We start from the raw sequence: 23,121 nt of genomic DNA, 5'->3' as shown, positions 1-23,121 counted from the left end.
GAGGGGGTGCGGGGGAGCGGGGCACCCGGCAGCGACTCCTGAGTGTCCTGGGACGCGGAGACCGGAGCAGCCGTCGGGTCCCGGCCTCGCTTGGGACCCTCTGGGGACACTTGGTCGGTGGTGCTGGGAGGAGGCAGTAAAGGTGGCCAAAGGGGAGGCCTCTTTCGCTTTGGAGTTCCGGGGGAGGGGGGGGAGTGTGTCCGACTGCGCTTAGTGGAGGGGACAGTGTTGGCTGTTAAAAGTTGAGTAACCCTCGCATTACTGTGTGTCGTGGATAGAAGTTGTTAGGTCGGTGCGTTAAGGAGCGGGTGCTGGAATTCCAGGCTCCCGGAGGGCAAGGCACGAAGTTTGTGGTTTTACTACTCCCAGCATGGTGCCCTTCAACTTACCGCTGGCTTTCCTTTTCCGAATTCTCTGAAAAAAGGTCCCCTTAAAAGGTACGGAACGCTTAAACTGCGCTTGAGTCCTACAGATTGGATTGTTGGCTACTCTAACAGAATAGCAAAAGCAGAGGGCTGTCCCATCATAGATGTCAGCGGGAGCAGTAAGAATTAAAGCTGAAAGTGCCAATTGAACTAATGCTTCCAGCCTGGTGACTGCAAGAAATATTCGAGTGTAATGTCATATCACATGCACTGATCTGCTTTCATTCCTATGAAAAGGGCTAGTCAAGGGGGTCACATATTTCAATATGAGACTTAATGTTAGATTTGGAGGGACTGAGGAACCACAGTTGGGAATTGTTTATGGTAAAATCCCCTCAAAATTCTCAACTTAAAAAAAAAGTAGGGCGCCTGGGTGGCTCAGATGGTTAGGCATCTGCCTTCGGCTCAGGTCATGATCCTGGGGTCCTGGGATCGAGTTCCGCATCAGGCTCCCTGCTCCTTGGGGAGCCTGCTTCTCCCTCTGCCTCTCTCTCTGTGTGTCTCTTATGAATAAATAAATAAAATCTTTAAAAAAAAAAAAAAAGTAATACACTGTCCACATTTTAGGTCCCATTCATGGCAGTGTTAACGTTGTTCTCCTGGTGACCCCATATCAGAACATATAATCGTGACAACATTGGGACAAAGAAATTGTCTAGGTTGCCCTAGACAATCTAGGGAATTGAACTTTGAATGCCCAGACCACTTTAATATGGGTCATGTATTCCAGTTCTCTTGCATTTTCTAATGTTAACACCCCCCCCAAGTGTCACATTTTGTCCAGTTACTACTAGTGATTTATTTTGACCACTTAAGAGAAAGTTGCCTATGTTCTGTTTTATGCTTTTTAAGTTATGAAAGCGCACACTTTTATATGATTTGCTTTTCCTACTAGCTTTTGGACTACCTTTTTGGAATGGCTGTTCTGTAGGACTCAGTACTTCATTTCCTTCCTAGAGTATTTTCCATAAGAAAAACTTCATTAGAGAGTTTTTCTGTGTAGAAGGCATTCTCAGAGGAGTGCCAGAGTGCTGTTCTTGAGGAGCATTGCCTGTATGAAGTAGCAGGGACTTGGTACAGGTAGTAGGAAAAAAAGGGAAAAGATCTTAAATTCATTAAAGGTCTTCTGTGTGCCAGGCGTCTTTCTGTTTTTTTAAAGATTTTATTTATTTGACAGAGAGAGATACAGCGAGAGAGGGAACACAAGCAGGGGAAGTGGGAGAGGGAGAAGCAGGCTTCCCGCTGAGCAGGGAGCCCGATGTGGGGCTCGATCCCAGGACCCTGGGATCATGACCTGAGCTGAAGGCAGATGCTTAACAACTGAGCCACCCAGGCGCCCCATCCAGGCGTCCTTCTATAAGTGATCTCTCATTCATGGAGGTATGTGATACTATTTCTGCTTTACAGATGAGGGAACTTTAGCTATAATGTCACAGAGCTGTTAAATCCAAGAACCATAAGTTAAACTCAGTTATTTGACTCTGAAGTTCATCTTGTGTATCATGTGGGCCCCAGCATTTGTAAGTGGTGGCAGCTGAGAGAAATCAGCATTTTTTTCTTTTTTTTTTTTTGGTTTGTTTGCCACTGGGGGTAATGAGATGATTTTCTGTCATGTTAATACAGTGGTTCTCAAACTTGAGTGTGTATCAGAATCTTAACTGAAGGGCTTTTAAAAGCAGAGTGCTGGGTCCGCCTCTCAGCATTTCTGATTCAGTAGGTCTGGGTGGGACCTGAAATTTCACATTTCTAAAAAGTAATCACTGGTGAGAATCACTGGTCTAATAATTCATATAGAGGAGTAAAGTTAGGTGTCTGCATGTACTAGACACTAAATTTGGTGATGAGGATATAAAGGTAAGAAAGAACCTTTGACCTGAATTGACAAACTGTTAACTCCTGTTTTCCAGAATAAGTTATGTTTGGTTTCAGGAACCTCAGAGTCCTCCAGGGGGATATAGGTCTGAGGTTCAGAGGGAGAGGAAGTGAAGGAAAAGGTGTGAGAATAGTGAGTGTGAAACACAGAGTTGCATGCGACAGAGAGGGTCACCAGTAATTAGCTTAGTTGGCCTAGTTTTTTTCTGATTTAAAAATATTCGTCTTTGTACCCCCCCCTTCCAGGCTTTTCTGTTAATTGTGATCCAAAGAAAGAGACTATGTAATAGTCTTATGAATTGAAAGATAACATCTTTTAGCACTCTTTTTCAAAAAGGCCTTTGAAAGAAGTCCAAAGCACTAGGTTAGGAATAGAATTTTTGGAGCAGAAAGAAAACTTTGGTAGTATCTAGTATTCTCATGTTACAGATAACATAGCTATTTTAATTCTTTGCTAATGGTTTGTTCTGTGTGGTGCCTTGAGTAGGAACACAGCCTTTTATCTTTTTTTGTTCCTTAACATGCTTCCTGGACCCAGTTTTTCTTTATTTCACTGAACTGACCCGACTAAACCATTTATTTGGCCGTAGGTAAAGAATAGTTGGAAATCTGTAGGTATAAATGATACTGAAATTTTTATATTCATTTAACCTACTTAAAGTATGCTTTGTTTCTCTAGGATTTTCTGGCATTATTTAAATTTGTAAAGAAACATAAAGTAGGGAAAATGAATGACTTTCATTAATTTATACACACTGAGTATTTTAGTAGATGGTCAGATAGTTTCTAGAGTTCTTTTAATGTGATAGGTTATAGATAATAGTGTAAAAGTTCCAGTTCACTTGACTAGCTAGCATTTGCTGAGCAAGGGCCTGAAATGCAGTAAAATTTTTTCTGTGGGACAGGGGTGGTTGTTCTGAGATGGGATACCCTGCAGTAATTATTAGGCTAATTGTGTTTAAGTTTAATTGTGTTTAAGTTTAATTTTTTTTGTCATGGTTTTCTTTTGATTAATGTCCAGCAGTTTATCTTTGTTTATATGGAAATATCATGGGAACCCAGTCACCTGCTCTTTAGAACTAAGACATTTCAACTGTAGATTTATTTTTCTTTCAAGATCTTTAGAAAGCTGGTTTTAAAAAAAACTTGTTTATTTCTTGTTTTGTACATCTGATAAGTTTGTGTCATTTGGAGTTCTGGAATATGGGAATCAGCGGAGGCTTACTCTATAGTGCTTTCTGGTGAGATATAGTATAGAACTCATGGTTTTGCCATTGAGTTTACAGACCACTTGAGGGTATAAGACATGCTTTGTGAAGTTTGCATGTCCTCTTCCCTCTTTTCTCAGTTTAGATTTATTGGTCCACCTTATAGTCACTCCATTGCAAACATCTTTTAGTTTCCTTGCCCCTGTATTCTTTTGTTTTACTCATGTGGCAAAATTTGACACCTCTGAAACCCAAATTGGCCAACTTGTTTGTTGTACCTCAGAGTTGAACATGGCTGGAGAAAAATGGAAGTAACCTTGCTGACTGGTCTCACTGTAAGCATATAATCTCAATTTCAAATGCACACTCAATATTGCCAGCATTCCTACAATTCCCTAGTATGTCCATTCCTGAAAAGCAGCATTTCAGACCTTTTCTTTTTCTTAAATCTCCAATGTAACCCCCCTTTCCTCCCTCTGTACCTCATTCTTTTAGACCTTGTCTTTATTTGAGAAAATGAAAGCCACCACAGGGCAGTTTCCTTTTCTTTCTTCCACTAAAGTCACTAGCCTACCTATATTTATACCCAGTCTGCTACTTTTCTTATATTAAAATGGCTAAAGTATCTCTATTCCTGGCAAAATCCAATTCTTATACTTAGGCCCCGGATTCCATTTCCTTTCATCTTCTGAAAGTACTGCTCCTGTAGTTATCGTGTCTCTCCTGTGTCATCACTTTGTTTCTCTCTGTGGGATCTTTGACATCAGCACTCCAACGTGTTGTAGTGTTTCCATCCTAAACTGTTCTTTGATGTCATGTGCCCTTCAGCTACTGAACTGTGTCTTCGCTTCTGTAGACAGTAGGACTTTGAAGAGTTGTTGATAGTCTCTATTTCCTCATCTTCTGTTCTCTCTTCAACACGTTACTGCACTGATAACTGCAAAGCCTCACTGTCTGACTCCTACTTACTTACACCTCTTATCTTAATCTTCCCCTCATCATTAGGCTCCCACCACACCAACTTCTTTAATTTATTATTATTATTATATATATATATTTTTTTTTAGAGAGGGAGAGAGCAGGGGTGGTGTGGATAGGTTGGGGAGGGGCAGAGAGAGAGGGAGAGAGAGAATCTCAAGCAGGCTCCATGCCCAGCACGGAACCTTTTGCAGGGCTCAGTCTCACGACCCCAAGATCATGACAAGAGCCAAAATCAAGAGTCGGATGCTTAACCGGCTGAGCCATCCAGGCGCCCCCACACCAACTTCTTTTACTTCCAAATGCCAACCTAATTTCTGACTGATTTCTTGCTGTCCCCACCGTCTGGAAAGCTTCACATGAGGTCTTCAAATGAACATTCATATTTCAGAGAGGCCTATCCTGACACACTATGTAAAAAGGACTCTCTTCTTCAGTTAATAGTTTCTGTTTACCTTTTTGAGTTTACTTCATAAAACTTCACATTGTCTGAATTATCTCATTTACTTTTCTTTCCTGCCTGTTCTCTCTAGAATATAAGCTTTGTGGAAAGGGCTCTTGTCTCTACCTGAAACACATTGACATGAGGTAGATGTGCAATAAATATTTTTTAAATGGGTGAGTGAAGTTGACTATTTAAGCTGTTTTTTTCGCATGGACTCTTCTAAACTTACTTTCTAAGTTGAAACCCAGGGGGTACTGTCAAAACGTTTGTGTTCACAGTTAATTGAAGCAAAGACAAATAATGTCCATTGAAATTGAGCAAACCTGGTTATAACAGATTTTATTTTCCTAGTTCACATAGGAAGCTTTTAGTGCGTTTAGTTCAGATGTACCACACAATTACTCAGTCTTTTCTTCCTTTCAATTTGGCTCAACCACTTTTTGGGTCATAGTGACTGGAGAGAGATGCTTAGGGTTTCCAGCTCAGTGTATTTTTATTGAAACTGTTATGTCATCGGTCCTTAGTTGCACTTAGTTGCACTTCTTGCTCTTTCTGTGGCCAATTTCCACTTTTTCTGTGTTTTTGCCATGAGACTTCTTTCAGACTCTACCCCATCTTGCTTGAATCTTGGATTCAGATTAGATCTCTTTCAAACAGTATTTTGTCTTTTTTGCCTCATGTGCCTTTGTAGGATGACCTTTGCGTTTTCCTCATCCATCACATTCTTTTTTTTTTTTTTTTTAAGATTTTACTTTTAGTAATCTCTGCACCCAACATGGGGCTCGAACCCACAACCCCAGATCAAGAGTCACACATTCTACTGACTGTGCCAGCCAGGAGCCCCTCCTGTCCTTCCCATTCTGAGTGCTCCAATCTGAATAACCACCCTGGGCTTGCTTCCTGCTGTGTCACTTGGCCTTAGCCTGAACCTGAGTAATTTGGCCACTAGTTCTTGCCTCTTTCATTCTTGTTCTTCAACTCTTTTTTTTTTTAAAGATTTTATTTATTTGTTTGACAGAGAGAGATAGTGAGAGATAGTGAGAGCAGGAACACAAGCAGGGGGAGTGGGAGAGGGAGAAGCAGGCCTCCCGCTGAGCAGGGAGCCCGATGTGGGGCTCGATTCCAGGACCCTGGGATCATGACCTGAGCCGAAGGCAGACACTTAACGACTGAGCCACCCAGGCGCCCCTTGTTCTTCACCTCTTGATTGTGACTCTCACCACGTCATATTCTTAACCCCTCATCTTTACATTTCTTTTTTTTTTTTTTTTAAGATTTTATTTATATGCCAGAGAGAGAGAGAGAGAGCACAAACAGGGGGAGCAGCAGAGGCAGAGGGAGAAGGAGGCTCCCCACGGAGCAGGGAGCCCAGTGCGGACTCAATCCCAGGATCCTGGGACCATGACCCAAGCTGAAGGCAGACACTTAACCGACTGAGCCACCCAGGTGTCCCTCAACTTTACATTTCTTAAAATTCTTTATTTCTTGCTTGCCAAAATATGATGATTCTAATGCTAACTTCATAAAAAGACTTAGCTACTCTACCTTTTTCCTCACACTTCCTGTATATTTTGCTGACCTATGTTATGCTCATCTAAGGAGAAACTTATTGTTTAATGCCGATTAGGCATGATGTTTGGTTGCTTTATCTCTTAGAAAGTAGGAGATCGCTCTTGTCCCTGTGTCCCAGTATGTGGCAAAGGAATAAAAAAGTACCCATGGCTCAAAACAGGGTTAAGATACTACAGAAACAGCCACAACTTACAAATAATTTTTTCTTTTTACATATTAATGTCTTTATGAATCTTTGGTAGTATCAGTTTGATTTGATAATTGTTATTATGTACCTTGGATTCTATTCTTTTTTTTTAAACTTTTACACTAAGTATTTTATTGTACGCCACTGTCAGTGTATATAAAATAATTACCCTTGTGAAATAGAAATTTATGAAAATTTAGAGAGGTAGATTTAAGGACTGATAAAGGTAGAAGTTTCGTGTGGTACCTGTTTAGGGATAAGCTTTTGTACAGGCTTCAGATTTAGTTCTCCTTTGAATATTCACCGGTTCATGAAAAGTGGTTTAGAAAACCATCCAAAGATTCATTTTACTACAAAAAAGAACAGACTTTCTGGGGTCTGAAGGGATTCCTACTTGAAGTTACTCCAGTCAGCAGGGGGTTGTGTTGAATAATCTGCAGACAGAATTGTTTCAAATCTGCAGCTGCCTGGGAAACCTTCAGGTGGTTGAGCCCACGCCGGAGGAACCAAACCAGACATCAATTCTATTAATCGGATGACTTGTGATACATACATTCACTCAGTGAATATTGAGTGTACATTTGTGCAGGGTATTGAACTGGGTGATATAAAGAAGAAAAGATGGTTTCTTCTCTCAAACTCACTTTTTATCTGGATTGGGGTATCAGGGGTTATGAGAGGCTGGCAAACTGTGAAGGTCAATATATTGAGATGGTGGTATTGCAAAGTGAAGTCATGTACTTGAGTGTGGTGATGTCTTAGGAACATAGAAGGGGCTTTCCCCACCCTCTCACTGCAGTAGTTAGAGGGGGTCTCACAGAGGAGCCAGCATTTGAGGGCAGAATCCTGTTGGAGGAGGAGCAATTTCCCAGGGGGAAAGTGGGAAAGGTCTTTTCATGGAACAGCAAATGCAAAGTGATGTGGCATAAGAATATAGTCTGTTCAAGGAAGTACAGCCAGTTCATTATGGTCTAGGGGTCTAGGGGTGTAAAGTAAGAGGTGGAGGAGTGAGGGATGATGAGGCTGGACCCACATCATGGGATCTGATCATGAAGGGTCTTGTTTGCCTTTAGATCTGAAGGGGTTTAGACTGAATCTAGCCAGTGATGTGAAAATACTGCATAATTTTTATTAGGAGTGCATTTTGGAAGGATTGCTCTGGCAGCAGCATGGGGGCTGGATTTGGAGGAAGGTGGGGGGAGATCCCAGTTAGGAGGTACACCATCTCTTGCAGGGAGAAAGGAGCCTACACAACAACACTTACACTGTGGCAGAATCTGTTATGGAAATGTGACCAATATGCACTGAAGGAATAATAATTCTTTCTGGATGATTGGGGTAGGCCATGGAAGATTTTCTTAGAGGAGGTTGTATTTACTTACACAATATAAATGGAAATTATATTGGATAAAATTATAACATAATAAAGATCCGAGTTTTATTCAGAAGGGACAGAAATCTGGATACCTTTTTTAATCCTAGAAGGTGAGAGAAATTTAGTTTGAAGAGTAATTTCACTTTTGGGGTGACAGAATGACATAACATTTTTGGAGGGCATACCAAATTTTATTTGAAGGAATAGTACAAATGAAATAACTTTAAGTGGATGTTTTGGTACAATTTAGAGAAAAGGTAAAGGTCACCCCAGCGTGCATGCCTGGCCTTGGTGACCAAGGAAGTCAGCCCCATGGCTATGAGAAGCCAGCCTAAGGCTTAGCTCTTATTGTCCTGTCTCCCAGGATACACTTAGCAAAGAGATACTCTGCCATACCAGATTCCAGGATCCCCGTTCTTTGATGGATTTCACCTGTTCATTCAAGTAATGAATGTCAATGAAGTCACATTAATAGGGGTCATTTTTGTCAGTGACCAGTTGGTGCAGTTCCAGTAGTGACAGATTTATGCTTTTTTCCAAGTGTAACATTTGCACATTCCATTGCATTTAGACAGCTCTCCCAGTTAACCATGGTTTGGTTTCTTGATATCCTGAAGAATTTGGGATTTGGCCACCTTGTTGGTCTGCAGCTTCCTCACTTTCTCAAGCATGTTCCCTCTCTTGAGGTTGGTGAAGAAAATATTTGGCAAAGTTCTTCAAAGTCACACCATTGGGGTCAGAGCAGTAAGGCATGGACAGGTAGACGTAGGAGGCGTAGAGCTCCAGGTTGATCTGGCAGTTGATGGTGTCTCTGATTCCTGGTTATAGTTTTGGCGCATCTGCAAGAGGAATGCATAATTGTGATGGGTGGCCAAGAAGGGTCCTCTGAGGGCACTTTGAGGTGGTGGTGGAGAGCCAGTGGGTTGAGCTCTGGTTCCTCCCAAGCACTGTGAAAGCAGGAAACCACAATGACTCTCAGTGAGGAATGTCTATCTTGAAATAGCTTGATATAACAGTTCAAAGAACATTGCAAATGCATTCTTGCCTCCCACTAGGCTTAGGTTCAGATCAGCCTGGAGGTTGCAAACCATTCTGCTAAAATGTTGTATTAAATGATGGGTTGCATGAGTGAAGCATACAGGGCTTAGTAACTGTGGAGCACCTAGCCTGGATTATAGGGGAAAGGATCATGGGCTGTGCTGAAAAGAAAGCTGGGCTTTGGAATTGAATCTTGTTTTGACAGTTACTGTGAGTCTTCCAGTAGGATGAGTTGGAGCCTAGTTTCCTGAGATATAAGAGTATGAAAGATGTTCACTTTCTATGGTCATTGTGAAAATTAAGTGAAATTATGACACTGAAAGTATCTAGCACATAATAGGTTCTTAATTCTTTCTGTGTTACATCTTTCCTGTTAAACATTTTCATGGTAGGATAAGGAAAGCATTTTGACTAATAGCTTAGCTCATACCCAAATTTCTTCCTTCCTCAAGTAATGGAATCCTCTCTTCAGTGCATTGATCTGATCTTTCCTTTGAGAAAATGTAATAGGGAAATGTTTGAAAGCTTCATGCTATTTTGAAGACTATCCCCTTCCTACCCCCTGCATTTTGAGAATACACAGAATCCCATCAACATGCCCCTATAATTACTTGTACCCCCTGTAATAGGCTGAATTGTTCCAGAGTTCATATACAGTGCTTTCATCATTCTTACTTGATTCTTAATCATTCGCTACTGTAATTTACCTTGGTTTCCATATACATGTTTCTCTCAACATGAGTGATGCACGGATTTTTGTTTTTACACTAGGAACTATAAATGTTTATGGATGGATAGTTCATATTAGAAATTATATTTAAAAAATGAAAATGAGCTATCTTTAACTTTTTTTTTTTTTTAAGATTTTATGTATTTATTTGACAGAGAGAGATACAGCGAGAGAGGGAACACAAGCAGGGGGAGTGGGAGAGGGAGAAGCAGGCTTCCCGCTGAGCAGGGAGCCTGACGTGGGGTTCGATCCCAGGACCCTGGGATCATGACCTGAGCCGAAGGCAGACGCTTAACGACTGAGCCACCCAGGCGCGCCTTTAACTGTTTTAATATCCCCACCCCTAGTCCCTTAAAGAGATTTAATATAAAATTTTATTATGGAAAATTTCACACATTTACAAAAGGAGGGAATGGTATATGAACCCCCAGGTACCCATCTCCTAGCTTTAACAATTACCAACTCATGACTGATCTTATTTTATCTATACCCATGGATTATTTTGAAACCTATCATACGTGCCATCATTTCATTCATAAATATTTTAGAATCTATAAAGGCTAAGTACTGTTTTAAGTTTTAGGATCTATCTCATCTATATTCTCTGCAGTATCTGATTACAGTGCTGTCCCTTTGAACTATAGTTTAACAAAAACATTTGAGGCAGGGTTTTGTTGTTTTGGGGGGATCAAACCATTTTATTGAGATGCTTTGGGGAAAGGTCGAAGGGTAGGAGGACAATGACATCTGGGCCGGAATCTCCCCAGCTTCACAGCCGCTGAAAGGAGGAAAGGTTATTTTGCTTTTCTTTCTTAATTGCCTGCTTAATTGTAAAATATGTCTGTAGTGTTTACAAATATTCTTTAAGAGTTTTCAATTGCAAGTGATTATTCAATCAGGATCATCTTTAACAAGCACATTCCCCAGTTCACTTTATTAAATTTTTACTGTATTAGTAGTACATTAATACATTTTTACTGGAAAAAGTTAATATAGAATTACGTGTTATATATATATATATTTATTTATTTATTTATTTTTAATTTATTTATTTGACAGAGAGATAGCACAAGTAGGCAGAGCGGCAGGCAGAGGGAAAGGGAGAAGCAGGCTCTCTGCTGAGCAGGGAGCCCGATGCGGGGCTTGATCCCAGGACCCTGGGATCATGACCTGAGCCAACGCCAGCCGCCTAACCGACTGAGCCACCCAGGCGCCCCTATATATATATTTTAAAGCATAAAATCAGAGTACATATACTGTTAGGCAACTTGCTATTCTTAGTTCACACTCCCACACTTCTTTCCATCCTGGCCTGCTTTGAATCTCTTCCACCCTGTGGCCACACAGCCCCGGAGGGGATCTTTTTAAAATGTAAATCACATAGTTCCTTGATAAAACCCATTCTGATGATGTCTCTTTTTACTTAGAATAAACTGTAAGCTTCTTACCAGGGCCTGAAAGGCCCAGTGTGATCTACCTTGCCTATATTCTCTGTCCTTCCTAATATGCTTGAGCCTCCTTTTGATTGCTTGAAGGTGTGTTCCCCCCATCATAACACTAAGCCCTTTGCACTTGCTCTGTGCTCCTTGCCTGGTCATATTTTGGCTTGCTGGAGGCATTTGTCATTCAGCATCCTCCCCCCACCCCCCAGCTCCATTGTCTTTTAACTCAAACATTATCTTAGGGGAGACTTATTTGACCCCTTTGTCTATATTAAGTCTTCCTCCTCCTTTCCTCTGGCAGCTTGTCAGGGCATTTAGAAATGGTTTTATCTGTCTTTTTATCCACTGCAAGAGCAGTAAGTGCAAAAATACTTGGTCTGGTTTTTATGAATGCTGCATCTTTTGAAGTTGTAAGAATGTCAATTATATTCATTTTTGGTAATTTTTTTCCTGTTTGTCCCACTCATTTTTTCCCCCTTAATTCTCTTATTTGGTGTTAGTTTCTTAAAGATTGATTTTTATCATCTTTGTAAATTTCAGAATTGCTCATTGCCAATCTGTGAATACTGACTGTTGGAGAAGACTCATTGCCTGGCTGGAGGCTGGGAAATCCAAGGGTTCCTTCCTTTTCCTTGTATCAGAGTTTGGAGCACTCAAAGAACTGCATCCACCTCCATGGCACACTTCCCTCAGGAAGGTGTTTGGATGTGATTTTGCCCACTAACCCTATCCTGTCCTTTCTATGTTTTTGGTTTTTTTTCCTAAAATTTCTGTTTTTCTGATGGCCATCCTCTTTTAGAGGTCCCCCCCACCCCTTGGAAAGGTTATGCATGTATTCTTTAAATAACTGCTGTCATTTCTGGAATTTGACTGAGCACATTGGGAGATAGGCTCATGTTCTCAGTTGGCTGTCCTGATCTAGTCCCTGTGGTCCACTTCAAAACATTTTTTTTTAATGTATGAGATTTTTATCTGCTGGTTTTCTCTTTATTGAAGGGATTTAAATTTTTAAAAAAACTTGGTTTGGGAAAATCTTAAAAAGTAGGGAGAATAATATCGTGTACCATGGTGTACTTTGCCCAGCTTCAAAAATTAATCAACGTATGGCCAATCTTGTTTCACCTATACTTTCACTTTCCTTTCAAGATTACTTGGAAGTCAGTCCCATTCTTCGTATTATGTATTCTATAAAGACTTCAGTATGTTGCAGAGATGCGAGTGTCATGCTCAGAAGTAGTCTGTCTTCCTGCAGTCACGCTGGGAACCTGCTGCCTAGAGCATTCTCACAAAGGGCTAAAGCCTGGCGGGTTCTCCTCATTGTCTCTGGAAAAGACCACCCTATTCATCTCTGTTAGGGCCACAGTTTGACACATAGTATATATTCAGTATCATTTGTTGAATGAAATACATTCGTTTCTGTAATCTTCGTTATGAAAAGCAGGTTATATTTTTGGATATGGTATGGAATTAGGTGGAACTACAGCTGACCTGTCAGAATAGAACTGGTTTCTGAATCTTTATTGCATAGTGAATTTTCAGAGCAAGAGTCTATATTCTCATTTTAAAAGGGAAAGCAAATGCTTTCCCAGCCCACTGAAAACTCCAACTAATTTCTCTAAGTGTTACCCATACAGTCTTAAATGGGTTAGACGTCTTTATGTTGTTGCCCCAAACAAACAGGGCTCTTCAGGACCCTAAGTTTTTGAGGCCATCAAGTTACGGTTCCCTCCTTGCCTCCCTCCCCTTCTTCCCTTTCTTCCTTGCCTGGAGGGGTCCATCAGGCACCCAAGGAAATAAGACACTGTACAGGAACTAGGAACACTGAGAGCTGAAAAAGCTACTTTGTTTAGTAGGGCAAATAGCAAGATAAAGTGAATTTCTTTCAGCTCTTTGCTGTAGGAGAGGAAAAGAGTTCAGTTGCTTTTGATGACTAAAGTGGCAGGCACACACAGTTGCTCCCATAGTTGCCATGGGCATCCTGGACTCTTGTTCTTCCTTCACTTGGCTTCCACATCCAGTCGCTGTAAGCCATGTGTAGTCTTCTTTCTCTCTTCTGTTCTCTGAGCAGTCTGTTCTTCTCTATTTCCATGGCTGCTCCACAGTCAGATAACATCATGTCACCTGCATGATTGTAACAGATACCTTATGGTTTCCCTCTCCCTCCGGCTGTTTATGAGACTCACCTGGCACCTGAAGTGACCCACTCCAGAATAATGAAATCATGACGGAGAGGAGAGCTACCCGAAATGTAGGACTTTAATTTCTCTGAAAGCCTCATTAATTCTCTCACTTCTGGGCATTTAAATGCAATGTTCTTCGTGTTTGGAATGTTGGTTTTTCCCTGTTAAGACCTTTTCACCTTGGTGGTATTCCCATTTTTCCTTCAGGTTTCAGGTGAGACCTCCGGGAACCCCCCCTTAGTGTTGTCCAGTAGAACTTTCTGTGATGATAGGAAGTGTTCTGTACTGGTCACAGTGTTTCCTGTGCTGTCACTAGCTTCCCAGCACTTCAGCTGTGACTCGTGTGACTGAGAAATTGCATTTTAAATTTTATTTAACTGTAGGTGTTAGGTGCCCTAACTTGTGTCCTTACACAATCCTGTGTGTGTTCCCCCATCATAACACTATATTATATATTTTCCTAAATTTTTATTATTAAACATTTCACAAAGTTGAAAGAATTTTTTAGTGTACATTCCTGTATCCGTCACCTAGATTCTACCATTAATACAAATACCGTACTTGGTTTTAACACATATCCATCTGGGCCTTTCTCTATCCATCCATTAATTCTTTTTTAAAAATACATTTCAAAATAATACCAGTACTCATTCCCCTAAATACTTTTTTTTTAAAACATTTTATTTATTTATTTGACAGAGAGAGACAACGAGAGAGGGAACACAAGCAGGGCGAGTTGGGGAGGGAGAAGCAGACTCCCCGCTGAGCAGGGAGCCCGATGCGGTGCTCCATCCCAGGACCCTGGGATCATAACCTGAGCCGAAGGCAGATGCTTAATGACTGAGCCACCTAGGCACTCCTCCCCTAAATACTTTAACATGCATATCATCAACAGCTTTTTTGGATGTAAAGTTTATGTATAATTGTCCATGTTTTAAGTATCTGCTAAGTTTTGATAATTGCACATCCCAGTGTACCCCATACCTCTATCAAGATTAGAACATTATCATCACCCCGGGAGTTTCTCTCTTGCCCCTTCCCAGTGTGTCTTTTCTCTCACTTTCCCAAGAGATGACTGTTCCGAAGATTTTTTTTTTTTCCTGCAGTGTCCATTTAACACCCTGAATAGCTTAACATCACGCTCACTGTAAAAGAGAAATGCTTGGCTTCTTAGTTTCCATATGCACCCTTCTGTACACATTCAATTAAATTTTGTGTTTGATTTTCAGCTAGATCAGCTCTGTGGCTACCCAAAATAGGAGATTGTTTTAGGGCTGCCGTGGAAGCTCACGGAGGGAGACTTGAGCTGAGGGTTCAAGCTAGCAGGTTCTTTCTCTCTGTAAGTGCTCTAGTGCACTTAAAAGAATCCCCCCGCACCGCAGTCCTTACCTTCCTCACTACTGTCATTGGGATCAAGTGCAGCAGCCTTGGTTTTCCAGTTAGCATGTGATTACTGTCAACCACAAATGGTATAGTGATTAATTCTGATTCTAATACCTGCTATGGATTACTGACATCTTATTTCTAATTGACAGTGAGCTCAGCACTGCACTCAAGAGGCTCAAGGGCATGACCAAACCAGTCCTCAAAACCTATCTTTGTGGGTCTGTCTGCTAGGACCACTCCCCAGTGCCAACAGTACATAAGTCTGGGTCCCTTCAGGAGACAGAGACCACAGAGTAATTTAAAAGAAGGAAGTTTAATATAAAGAATTGTTAAGTTATGATAGGAGAATAACTATAAAGATGTAAACAGAGCTCTACAGGATATTCTATGACTAACAGATGGTCCCCAAAGGAGGGCCAACTGAGAGGGGATCCCCCTACTCAAGTCTGGGGTTTAGATCTTATTAGAGAAGTTATAGGTGCAACCTAAAGTTGCTGATAGAAAAATTTGCTGAGTTGCTGGGACTAGAGCTGGTCCACTGTAGCTGAGCGAGCAGGAAATAACCTTCTCAGGTATAGGTGAGCCCGGGTTGGTTGGCTTGTGAGTATGGGAAGTTGGGGTGCTGTTGTGGGCATGCAGCCTGGAGTGTATGATGTCCTCATTGGGAGATAGTGCCCGGTCAAGCCTGCCAGGTTGCTGAGGGACTGGACCTGTGGGCATATGGCTAGGTTAGGGCACCACTGGATATCCTCCCATTTGCACCATGCAGCAGGAGCCAGAAAAAAATAAAGACAGCAACAAGATCCAGAAAGCGTCCTTCCTGCAATGCCCCTTTGGTACATTTTACTGTGACAGAGTGTAATATTGTGCTCAGTATAAAGAAGAAATGCTTAAAAACCAGTCCATTTTTAAAGCCAGGTACTGATGGATGAATTCAGAGCAGAGAAAGTAGCACATTGATAATTGTCGTAGACAGTCAGATCATGTTATTCTACTCAAAATTCCTCAGTAGCTCCCCATTTTACCCAGAGTGAAACCAAAGCCATACACAGTCAGGCCCTCTACTTGACCTCATCTTACGGTACTGTCTTCCTGTTGCTCTGGGGTAGCCATCCTGGCCTCCCTGCTGTTTCTGGAACATGACCTGCCATGCTCCTGACGTAGGGCCCTTGCACTAGCTGCTCCTTCTTGGAAAGCTCTTTTTCTACGTATCTGCATGGTGAGTTCCTTACTTTCCTTCAAGTAAGTCTTTGCTCAGATGTCAGTTTCTCAGTGAGGCCCACCCTTGACCACCTTGTTTAACACTGAAAGCCCCAGCGCTCCTGATGTCCTCACATGGCTTGACTTTTTCCATGATACTTTTTACCTACCATGCTATGTGATCGGTGTATTTCTGAAGTCTGTCTCCTCCCTCCATAATGTCCAGTGCTGTGCGTGGCGGAGGTTTTTGTTTGTTTTGCTCACTTATCCCAAATACCCAAATAGTGCCTGGTGCATTGTCGATGCTCAATAAGTACGTGAATATTAGAGTGGACTCGATATACTCATTAAAATGAAATTCTGAGGGAGCCTGGGTGGCTCAGTTGGTTAAGCGTCTATCTTCAGTTCTGGTCGTGATCCCGGGGTCCTGAGATCGAGCCCCCACGTCTGGCTCTCTGCTCAGTGGGGAGCCTGATTCTCCCTCTCCCTCTGCCTGCCACTCCCCCTACTTGTGCTCTCTTTCTGTCAAATAAATAAGTAAAATCTTTTAAAAAAATGAAATTCTAGTTTAACAAAGCAATTATGATTTTGTTGTTTGACACATTTTTACTACTGCTGTGTTACACAGTTTCCCTTATATTTTGGAGACTGGTTACATTCTTTTGATTGACCAGGGTGATAATGCGTATATTTTGGGGTCACTTGTACTCTGTAAAACGAAGCACTGTGCTTTTTTGTTACCTTTTCTATGTCACTCTTTAGCTTCTGTGACTCTTCTTATCTGAGCAGATTCCTGAAGCAGATAACTATATATATATTTTAAAGATTTTATTTATTTATTTGAGAGACAGGGAGAGAGTGCGGGCGATTGGGGGGCAGGGCAGAGGGAGAGGAAGAAGCAGACTCCCCGCTGAGCAGGGAGCCCAACACAGGGTGATCCCAGGACCCTAGGATCATTGACCCGAGCTGAAGGCAGATGCTTAACCAACTGAGCCACCCAGGTGCCCCGTATTTTTAACATTTTATTCTTCAGAATTAAATCTTGGTCACGGAAAGTTAACTTATTTTTGTTGTTGTTTTTAGGTGCTGAATGTGGAGTAAATGCAGATGTTGAGAAACATCTTGAATTGGGCAAGAAATTACTTGCAGCTGGACAGCTAGCTGATGCTTTATCTCAGTTTCATGCTGCAGTAGGTTTGTATCTTGGAACCAAACACCCTCAGGGGCCATTCTAGTGAATTATAATTAACAGCTCCTTCTTTGGATAACATTTAAAATAAACATTATTTAATGTTTAAGGAAAACATTTAAAAATATTTACAGGATTCTGGGTGAAATAGATTAATAAAATAAATGCACAGCACTTAAATGCGTATGTATCTAACACGAGAGAAGTTTCCAGGTAACTTAAGACTTTCTACTGTAAGTACCAAGAATAATTCAAGGTAATTTTGACAGAAAGCTTTTCTCACTGTATTATATAGTTTTTTGCCCCCCTAGAAGATTTCACTGAAGACGGTTTAATTTTCTTGATGACTTGAGAACATTGGTATAATTATTTTACTTTGGGGCCTTTGGGGGATCCTGTTGTCCATTGCCTCTTCCGTGTTGGCCAAACTGCCTCCATCTCTTAGGCTGTTCTGTTGCTCACTTGTATTTGTCTGTAGTGTCAGCTGTCTTTGCACCTTTCAGTCTGTTGGGATTGAGAGAAACGAGATGGCCACAATAAATAGGTTCTAAGTGAGGGCTTAAAGGATTTTCTTATGAGTCACTGCGTACACTTTTGTGCTAGGACTTTTTGACATTGACTTTCTGAATCCTTTTTTAAATTTATGCATTCTCACCTTTATTTGGGATGGTTAAGAGTGACAAGTTAACTGTGGGGTAATGAGGTGGGTTTTTTTTGTTTTTTGTATATTTTTAATAAGATACAGTTCTGCTCACCAGAAAAATTATCATCCTACTCTTATAATTTACTTTGTAAACAGAACATGATTAGATTTTGGTTTGGCAATATTTTTCTTCATGCTGTTTTGAAAACTCAGATTTTTATTACTGGTGTTATTAGCTCTCTGGAATAATAGGAAACCTAAATTTTAATCTTGGCTGTGCCACTTGATAATCCTATGATTATTGGTCAAGTTATGTAAGTAAATTTTGGCTTAAACAAGTTACCTGCATATTCCTAGCAGTTTTCACTGTGCTACCCAAAAAAGGATTTCTTTGTGAAGGTTAAGTGAAGAATAATGTATATAAAGATTTTTTTGAAAATAGGGTACAATCACACATGTAAGGTATGTGGAAATATAATTTTTATGTCTCTGAAAATTAAGACTTTTAAAAAACAGACTTGATGTGTTAACAGGATTTTCTTAATTATGTGAAGTTTCTATTAGGAAATTTTTTCATTTTGGCAATTAGCTCACCTTGGGAAGTGGTGGGTAATTGGCACAATAATTCACACAAGTTACTTTTCAGTAGAGACCATATACTATGTGACCATGTCATTATTGAGGCCACACTTTTCTGGTGATTTGAACCGTCTTCAGTGCTGCAGCATAGTAATGAAAAAAATTTCCATTATTGTCTTAGATAAAGCATGTCTTAAAAAAATATTGATTCTTCCCTAGTAGTGCAAGAATATTTGCAGAAACTTATACCTCCTACCTACTTTATAGTTTATTATTTGCTTTCTTTAATCTCACATTTAGCAGAAACATTAGGGCCATGTAATATTGTTACAGTAGTTTAAAATGACTGCCTGTTTTTCTTTAGCTTCAGTGCCATACAAGAATTCTTGAGATGTCTCTTTCCCAAAATACCCGATAAAATGTTGTTGTAGTCACTGAAAGATGTAAATTAGTAAAGCTAGAACATGGTAATTGATTTGTGGAATTCATTGAAGGTAGAAAGCGAAGCACTACTGTGTGTTCAGAGCTCAGAGCAGTGTCCTTCTGTCTGTCATGATTTGGCGGGTTGCAGCCATTCTCAGAATGGTGCCCATGTCATAATTTCTGAGGAGGACCTGTGTAGTTTGGGACATTCGTCATTTTAGTTTGTGTAAAACACTGATCATAACTAACGTTAGAAAATAAAGTTTAAATTGTATATGATGACACTATATGAGAGATAGTAATGGGGGGGTGGTGTCATGGTCCGTTGAATCTCTTATGAGATGTGTATGTGTGTTTATCAGAAAAGAGCTTTAGAGCCTCCGTTTCAATGGTCTCCTTTACCAAACATCAAATTTTATAATGGCCCCACTGGCTGCTTCGGGCAGCGCAGTGAGTTAGTGAGCGCCTCTCCCCAGCAGTGAGCGGTCGGGGCTCCTGCCTGGTAGACCGGCCAGGCGTGCGCTCCCTGCTGCAGGCTGAGGAGCTGTGCTGCGGTGGGGAAATGGCATTCGCGTCTTCATACCTTGCTTTACGCTGACTGTATAGAGAGCTCATTAAATGTTTACTCATTTATTATGCTTCCCAACTGCTCAGTTTTGTGATGTACTTACTTCTTTAACTTCTGTGATTAGAAACTGATGGTAGGGTTTGTAATAGAATTTGGCTAGCAGCCTTGTGAGTTATCAATGGATTGTTTTTTATTATAATGCTATAGTTGACATTATTTATGGTTGTGGCACCCTTCCATTTTCATTTTTGAAAAATTACTAGGTGCATTTTGAAAATTGGGCTTGGTATGTTTTATGATTACATTTTTAACACAGTAAAAGGTTTATGTATTAAAACTCAGTGGCAGCACAAATGGTTTCTAAAGTATGGTACAGATCTATCAGTGATTTGATATGAAGTTTTTTCGTATCTGGCAAATGAATATTTTTTGGCAGGAGTTTTAAAATTTGGAACTGATGGAAACATTCTTGATCTGTTGGAAACTGTGATTTAGGGAAGAATGTTGATTACCACTTTCCACTTAGTCTTCTGAAACGGTGGCACTTACCTCAGTGTTATGAAGCAGTCAGACACAAGATTTTGTTTTGTTTTTTTTTTAAAGATTTTATTTATTTATTTGACAGAGAGAGACACAGCGAGAGAGGGAACACAAGCAGGGGGAGTGGGAGAGAGAGAAGCAGGCTTCCCGCAGAGCAGGGAGCCCGATGCGGGGCTCGATCCCAGGACCCTGGGATCATGACCTGAGCCGAAGGCAGACGCTTAACGACTGAGCCACCCAGGCGCCCCCAGACACAAGTTTTGTTTAGAGATTTATCATTAGAGAAACTGCAGTGCAGTGTGAAAGATGCCCTCTTATTCCCGCAGCATGATCTTACGGAGGTAATGAATTCTAGGATCTGAAATCACTTTTTTGATAGACTTAACAGAATGTCTTAGCTCTCTATATCTGGCAGGAATGAATGTCTAATGCGGTGGATTAAATGGTGGGCATTTCTGAAATGATGGGTTTCCCCATTTGCTTGGTAAGAAAATCAGCATCCCATTCACAATTTGCTAAATCAAAAAACAAAATCCATGTCTACATTTATTTGTCACTTAAACATATCATGATGCTTTCTAATCACATTTGTACCTCATTTGTGAAATGGGGATGGGCATTACTAGTCACATCTAGACAGAAGGAAACAAAGAGTACTTAGTAACTTTCCGGACGTCACATTCTAATTCAAAAGATTGTGAACTTCCTAGGGATAGGTAGAATCTTAGTATTATTGTTATTATCATTATTATTATTTGTATTGAAGTATAATTAGCATACAGTGTTATATTAGTTTCAGTTGTACAACATTGATTTCACAGTTCTATACATGATCCAGTGCTCACCACAATAAGTGTAGTCATCTGTCACTATACAGTGTTATTACAATATTGTTGACTATATTCCCATGCTGTACATTTCATCTCTGACTTATTTATAAAATGACTAAGTTTGTGCCTCTTAATCCCCTTTATCTATTTTACCCATCTCTCCACACCACCCCCAGAACCACCAGTTCTCTGGATTTAAGAGTCTGTTTTTTTGCTTATCCTGTTTTTTAGATTCCACATATAAGTGAAGTCATATGGAGGGCGCCTGGCTGGCTCAGTTGGTAGAGCATGTGACTCTTGATCTTGGGGTTGTAAGTTCGCATTCCGTGTTGGGTGTAGAGAGTACTTAAAGATAAAATCTTTAAAAATGAAATAGATGAAGTGGCGCCTGACTGGCTCAGTCAGTGGAGCATGCAACTCTTGATCTTGAGCCCCACATTGGGTGTAGAGATTACTTAAAAATAAAAAAAAAAACTTAAAAAAAATAAAATAAAATAAGTGAAATCATATGGTATTTGTCTTTTCTGACTTATTTCACTTAGTGTAATACCCTCCAGGTCTACCCATGTGTTGCAGTGGCAAGCTCTCATTCTTTTTTATGGCTCAGTAATATTCCTCTGTGTGCACACTTGTGTGTATCAGCCACCATCTTAAGGATACGCAGTATCCTATTTAGTCATTATTTTATTTATTTTTTATTTTTTTAAAGATTTTATTTATTTGACAGAGAGAGACACAGCAAGAGAGGGAACACAAGCAGGGGGAGTGGGAGAGGGAGAAGCAGGCTTCCCGCTGAGCGGGGAACCCGATGCGGGGCTTGATCTGACGACCCTGGGATCATGACCTGAGCCGAAGGCAGACGCTTAACGACTGAGCCACCCAGGCGCCCCTTAGTCATTATTTTAATCTCTGGTAGGTACTCAGTAAAAGTTTGAATGAAGGGGTAGAGTTGGGTTAGCTGGGAGCAAGAATAAACATTTTTTGTATCTAGGCAAGGGTGGTGGTCTTTCTGCTTTCCACTGCCACTATTTACATCATTTATAATTGGCTTTCTGATGTATTTTCTCCAGTTAGTAGTTGTGGGTTTTTTTTATTATGGCTAATTTTCTCATATTTGAGTTGTTTGGTAGTTTGAGGATTAGGATGAACTCTCACGTTCACATTTTTTTTTTTAAGATTTTATTCATTTATTTGAGAGAGAGAATGCAAGCGGGAGGGAGGGCCAGAGGGAGAGGGGGAAGCAGACTCCTCACTGAGCGGGGATCCTAGGTACCCTGAGATCATGACCTGAGCTGAAGGCAGACACTTAACTGACTGAGCCACCCAGGCGCCCCTTATGTTCAAATTTCTAATAAACTAGTATAACAATTTGAATGACCTGTTTTCAAATGAAATCTAATATTTCTATATGCAGACTTGTGAGTATTTTAAATAATGAACTGCATTGTGTATTGAATGGATAACAGGATAAGTGATTATTTTCAAGGTTATCGGATTTTGTATTATGAGACACTAAGCATGAATTTCTTAAACCAGCCCTTGTTCAGTTGCTGCTTCTTGCACGGTGATACGGGAATGGACATGAGTTCTAGGAACTGTTGGTCTTTTAAGATGAAGACACAGGGACAGCTATTTTGTTTGGCCATTCAGGTGACCCCATACAGCTAAGAACATTGATTCTTGATTCACACGTTGAGCCCTTATCATTTGAGTCCTCATTTTTGTAGGTTTATTGTTATAAATTGGGGTTCTAATTCCCACTTCATGTCTTAAAAAATACCTAAAAACTGAAGAATAAAGCAAATGAAAGTGAATGCTCCAGAATTATTTTATATAGACATTTTGAATATATGTATAATCAAATACTTAATACAAAAGCTGTGTCATATATAATCCTCCTTGGAGGTTTTTCTGCATAGACTGAAACGGTCAGTTTTTTCCCAAAGTGAAGTCCAATGCAATTTTTAGTGAAAGTGCCTTCTTGATAAAATGCCCAACGTTAGCACTAAGCATTCTTCTTTTCTTGAAAGAACTAGATACAGAGTTCAAAATAAGCAACATCTGTGTTTGCAAATCCATTGCTAATTTCATGAGAGAATGATTTGAATATCCTGGTGAGGCACATCTCTTTAAGAGCTATGTCCGTTCTCTGGAATCCCCGAGTGGGGTGGCTGGCAGGGAAAAAGGGAGCCGTGTGACCAGTTGTTTGCTTTGCCTCCTGAATGGAAAGTACTCCAAATGGAAAACTTTCTCGGACCAGTGAGGTCGGAATCTATGAGCAGCTCCTCTTCCAAAAGCAAGTGACAGCGGA

General features: G+C 40.6%; 1 protein-coding gene across 2 annotated transcripts in view; it reads left to right on the top strand.

Annotated features, from left to right (window-relative positions):
* The window catches only part of DNAJC3 (DnaJ heat shock protein family (Hsp40) member C3), an 88,285-nt gene that overhangs the window by 22,085 nt on the left and 43,079 nt on the right, over positions 1 to 23,121 (top strand). For both annotated transcript variants that reach the window (XM_078070186.1, XM_036080089.2), the window contains exon 2: positions 17,122 to 17,232. Coding sequence is in view for 1 of the 2 variants with exons in the window: in XM_036080089.2 (XP_035935982.1) it covers positions 17,122 to 17,232 (111 nt within the window). In the remaining variant the exon portion in view is untranslated. The remainder of the gene's footprint in view (positions 1 to 17,121; positions 17,233 to 23,121) is intronic.

Source organism: Halichoerus grypus, chromosome 4 (genome assembly GCF_964656455.1).
Source record: "Halichoerus grypus chromosome 4, mHalGry1.hap1.1, whole genome shotgun sequence".
NCBI classification, from domain to species: domain Eukaryota; kingdom Metazoa; phylum Chordata; class Mammalia; order Carnivora; family Phocidae; genus Halichoerus; species Halichoerus grypus.
This window is presented reverse-complemented; position numbering and strand designations above follow the sequence as displayed.